At 42.2% G+C, this 5,624-nt stretch overlaps 1 protein-coding gene across 1 annotated transcript; it reads left to right on the top strand.

Annotated features, from left to right (window-relative positions):
- The first annotated feature begins 761 nt into the window (after positions 1–761).
- LOC142007636 (olfactory receptor 52P1-like) lies at positions 762–1,733 on the top strand. Its single transcript, XM_074984322.1, has one exon. It carries the CDS (start codon positions 762–764, stop codon positions 1,731–1,733), a length of 972 nt encoding a protein of 323 aa, XP_074840423.1.
- The last annotated feature ends 3,891 nt before the right edge of the window (positions 1,734–5,624 follow it).

The raw sequence follows: 5,624 nt of genomic DNA, 5'->3' as shown, positions 1-5,624 counted from the left end.
TCAAGAACCGACTGTGGATGAACTGAAGAGAGCCATCGACAGCATTGCAGCAGGAAAGGCCCCTGGTCAGGATGGTACCACCAGAGGTAATCAAGTGTGCCGCGGACACACTCCTGGAACCCCTACATGAGCTACCGTGCCTGTGCTGGAAAGAGGGTGAGGTTCCACAGGATAAGGGCGACGCTAACATTGTAACGTTGTATAAGAACAAAGGAGACAGAAGCGACTGCAACAACTACCATGGAATCTCCCTCCTAAGCGTCACTGGTAAACTGTTCAAAGAGTCCAAAGGAGGATAAAACTTGACTGAATGACCTCACAGCATTGTATTTTCCGGTTTGTTTAGTTTCTCAGCATGCTTGCACTGTGATCACAAAGCTGCCTTACCATGACAGCCCAGTGCTTGCCACAAGTCCATACCGTAAAATTAAAACATTGTTGGGTGTTTGAGTTTAAATTTTCCCTCCAGTGGGTAGACATGCTGCAGTTATTTATATAGAAGTTCATTTTCCACCATGTTGCCCATTTATGTGGCTTTGTTGGCTCCCTCTGAAGACTTTTCTGAACTTGGCTATAACCTGACCAGTCTGGTGCCATCTGAAAGGTTTGATGCATCACTGCTCACCCACTTTGTAGATTTGTAATAACTATAAATATTTACCATACTATTTATTATACAATTTGCAAGCCCCTCACTGTGTTTCTCTCTCTTCACAGGCACCATGATAATTTTTCAGCAAGATCAAGGCAACAGCCACCTCATGGCATCTTTCAACCACACCCCATCAGACCCTTCAACCTTCATCCTCTTGGGTATCCCTGGCTTGGAAGCTGCTCACATTTGGATTTCCATCCCTTTGTCTACATTCTACATAATCAGCCTTTTGGGAAATTTCACAGTTTTGTTTCTTGTAGGCAAAGAACAGACCCTGCACAAACCAATGTACCTGCTGATCTGCATACTGTCATTCACAGAAATTGGGACATCTACCTCAGTCATACCAAAGGCACTGTGCATATTTTGGTTCAATTTGCAAAACATTACTGTGGGTGGATGTCTTACCCAGACTTTCTTCCTTCATGCATTTTCTATGATGCATTCATCCGTCCTTGTGACAATGGCCTTTGATCGCTATGTCGCCATATGTAACCCACTGAGATATGCCACCATCCTCACCAATGCACGAGTGACTAATCTAGGGCTAGTGGGTTTGGTGAGAGCAGTTCTCTTCATTCTGCCCATGCCCTTGTTCCTGAGCAGATTGCCATTCTGTGGCAACCGCATTATCCCTCATACATACTGTGACCATATGTCTGTGGCAAAGATTTCATGTGGGAACATCACGTTAAACAAGATATATGGGTTAGTGATGGCATTTATAGTCATGGTGTTAGACCTGACGCTCATTGCCCTCTCCTATGGCCTAATAATCAGATCCGTCCTCAGAATCTCCTCCAAGAAAGCCCACCAGAAAGCCCTCAGCACCTGCACAGCCCACATATCAGTAATGCTGATATCTTACCCTCTCTTACTCTTCTCCACTCTCACACATCGGTTTGGTCAGGGCATATCTCCACATGTTCACATCATCTTGGCTAATATCTATATTCTTATCCCACCCCTGCTCAACCCTTTTATTTATGGGGTCAAAACCAAAGAGCTGCATGACAAGTTGGGCAGATACATCCACAGAATATTATCCTGTAGGGCTACTGACATTGAACCTGGATGAAAAGAGGGAGAAAGGCTGTGTCCTAATTAAAGGTGGTCTCTCTTAATTTGGCTAAACTCAACCAATATGGAAGTTTACAATCTAAGTTCTTCAGGCCGATCATTTTTGTCACCAAGCACAGCTGTCTTCATTGGTGAGATTCCTCTTTCTGACTATAACCTTATCACTTTCAGCATGAGCCCTCAACCCCCACCTTCACACACCTTTGGGTCTTGGCCTTTCTGTGATATCCAGACCGCCAGAAGACCTTCCATTTTTTCTGAAACAATGTGATTTTCTCTTTGACCCTGTGTGAGCAGGTTTCTTGATCAGTTTGAAGAACTACAGATAGTCCTTTTGATAGCCAAGGAGAGTAACAACAATGCTATTCTTCTAAATAATGTGTACAGTGCCCCGGGAGGAATATTTACCTGATTCTTTCATGTCCCATAATTCAAGATGCCTGAATTATAAACCAAATGTTTCCACTGGAAACTGGTAATACACAAAATCGCCTGCAGAATTAACAACATTCTGCTACAGCGTGTTTCTGAAAATTGTGAAACCGTGTGGTTTTAAGAACTGGATTGTTACGTGCTGGATTTGAGGGGTGTGCACTCCAGAATGTTGTCCAGCCAATTGCATCCAGTTGCATTCATATGATGGGCACTCAGCCACTTTGAACCAATAACAAACCACACAGTTAAGTTTTTGGAAAGTGGGCTTTTAGATGTAAGGTCAAAATGTAGCTGGCAGTTAATGTTCATCTGAATGAGAGAAGTGGAAAGGCATGTAAATAAAAAAGAATGAAAGAAGATTAGTGGCTTAAAACCTTGATCCTAGATACATCTGATATTAGATGTTTCCTGAAAGCTAGGAAAAGTCATGATGCATTATATGCTACAGAAGGTGGAATATATTAGGTAATATCATGTACTTTGGCACAGTTCTCTGAATCAAGATTGAAAACCATTTCTTCCTGATAACTTTTCTTCCATGCATGTGAACAAATGACTCCTACAAACCTCCTCTTAATTACTCAACAGCTTTCCAGGTGTCAGGTAAATTTCTGGGATGTTTGATAACTATTGCTTATATCTGTGCATGCTTAAATCTAATAAACTGGAGTGTGAGAGAAGAGCATGCTTACTTGCATTTAATCCGTTGTCCTACAGAATGCCAGTGTTCCTAGTATTGTTTGGAGTGAAATAATTATGCTTTTGCTGGTGAAGGATCTGACAAACCCACCCAACTTACTTCTGTTTTAAACTTCTACCTCTCACTGAAGTCCAATTCTTGGAGTCTCTTACTGTTGGAACTTTCAAAATAAAGTGTTGAGATGTCATTGAGATTGTCACCAAATGCCCTGATGAGTGAAATGCTAATTGCAATACTAAGTCCTTCCCTATCTGGATCAGCTAATATCTCATTTTTGCCATTGTTTTGTGGAGACTATGGACAATTAGAGCAGCAGTGCAAAGTTCTGCTTGTGGTTCGTTGGCCTCACAGTCAGGAGAACCAATTTAAGAAGTTTTGTGTCTCAAACTAGTGATAGAATTTAGGACTTTTTGATTGTTATTGCAACGAAGGGTTCTGTGGCACCTTATAGACTAACAGAAAAGTTTTGAGCATGAGCTTTCATGAGCACAGACTCACTTCATCAGATGCATCTGATGAAGTGAGTCTGTGCTCACGAAAGGTCATGCTCAAAACTTTTCTGTTAGTCTATAAGGTGCCACAGGACCCTTCCTTGCTGTTACAGATCCAGACGAACACGGCTACCCCTCCAATATTTGATTGTTATTGTTACCTATTATCAACACTTCAATGGAAAGACTGTTTTCTCAGATGAAATTAATAAGAACAATACTGTGCAAAAAGACAGAAGAATTTTTTGGAAACATTTTTTTCATGGCAGGGCATGCATGCGATGACCTAACACTTCTTTTGCCTTTTTTTGTTTGAAACACCAGCCACACCTCATTGGGATTATAAGCACCAGTATTGGGGTTTTGATTTTGAATCTGATTGGAATCTCATCGCTTGTATCTAATGTAGACAAGCTCCTGCTGAGACTCGTACATTTTAAAAAAATTAAATCATACTACATATGCAACTAGTGCCCTACCAAACTCAGGATGATGGACAATGTGTCATCACCAGAGAAATGTGGTCTCCTCCATCCCTTCCCCATGAAATACTGCATTTTGTGTTTTTTTAATCCTATGCTATACTGAATTTATGGATTAGAAACCAGCAATTCTTAAATAGCAGGTATCAATTCAAAAGAAAGTTCCAAGGAGCACCGGGGTCACAAGTTTATTTTTGAGGTTGCCCTGGTTCTTCATATCTAGTCTTCACACACCTGGGCAGCATGATTAATGGGAAGGGGACACCGATACTGATGTGAGAGCGAGGACTGGGAAAGCAAGAACAGTTTTTCTACTCATGAAAAACATCTGGAATTCTAAGCAAACCAGAATACGAGCAGGTTATTCAAAGCAGTCCTACTGTATGGAGAAGAAACTTGAAACACAACAAAGAGGACTGTCCATATGTCTAAAAAATCCCAATGTTTATCACTAACTGTGTCTGTAAATCCTCCACATCCAAAGGAAGAGAAGATGGTGATGGATTGGACAAACCTTCAGAAACCATCCAGCAACATCACAAGGCCAGTCTTAAGTTGGAAACCATAAGGAAAAAGGAAAAGAGAGTGACCAAGAAACCCTTGGTGTTGAGACCTGAAGACAGACACTAAACAGACAGGATACTTCTGGTCAGAAATGGAAAAGATCATCCAGGACAGGGGATACTGGCGAATGGTCAACAATGGCCTATACTCCAAGATGTGAGAGTGGAAGAGACTTACTGCTACTACCTGGTTTTGCCACCCTTGCTTCTTTATTGCCTGAAGAGCTGGGTTGCCAGATAATGGTGGATGTCAGAAGGCTGCCTAGCTTTGAAGGAAGTGCCCCACCATCCTCAGTGCAGACATAAAGGGTGGCAATACCACACAATACATCCTTACTTCTGCTCCTTCGCCTTCAGAGCTTGGCAGTCAGAGCACAGCAGATGCTGGCTGAGGGGCCAGCTCTGTAGGGGGCAGCACAGAAATAGGGCTTGCAACACCATACCGTACCACCTTTTTTTCTGCACCTCAGCAATCCGCAGCTTTGTCTTCCAAACTGGGCTTCCAATCAGCAGCTGCAGCGTTCAATGTGCCACTTTTAAACAGTGACATTATTATATCTTCTGTCTTCTTATCTATCTAATGTCTAAGGTTGCCAACATTCTGTTAGCTTTTTGGATTGCTGCACATTGAGGAGATGTCTTCAGAGACCTGTCATTGATGACTCCAGTATCATTTTCTCGAGTGGCAATGGATAATTTGGTTCTCTTTATTTTTCAAGTAAATTTCAGATCGGCTATGTCTACACTAGCACCCCCCTTTTCGAAAGGGGGATGCTAATATGACACTTCAGGATATGCTAATGAGGTACTGAAATGAATATGCAGCAACTCATTAGCATAATGACAGCCATGACACTTCAAAAGTATCATTTTCAATCGCACACGGCCTGTCTACATGGGGTCCTTTTTGAAAGGACCACCCACACTTTGAAATCCCTTTATTCCTATTTGGTTAGAGGAACCCCTAGAGGCTTCATGGCGGAAATGAGGCAGCATTGCCACACATAATTCAGATGGCAGTGCACTGCACACAGAAACAAAGCTTTTGTCCAGTGCTAGGCTGAACATTCTGCATGACTCATGTTGCTCTGACAACCTGAGCCCATGTCACTGGTGAATTATCTTTTCACTGCCGGGGAAGGTTCTTCAGTTGAATTTCTGCATGATCTATTTTAAGCCCTTCCCACTGCTCACAGTGAAATTGTCTGGGAGTCCTAG

The sequence above is a fragment of the Carettochelys insculpta genome, chromosome 1, assembly GCF_033958435.1.
Source record: "Carettochelys insculpta isolate YL-2023 chromosome 1, ASM3395843v1, whole genome shotgun sequence".
In the NCBI taxonomy this organism is placed as follows: Eukaryota; Metazoa; Chordata; order Testudines; family Carettochelyidae; genus Carettochelys; species Carettochelys insculpta.
The sequence above is the reverse complement of the archived record's forward strand: the minus strand, read 5'-3'. Positions and strand labels throughout refer to the sequence as shown.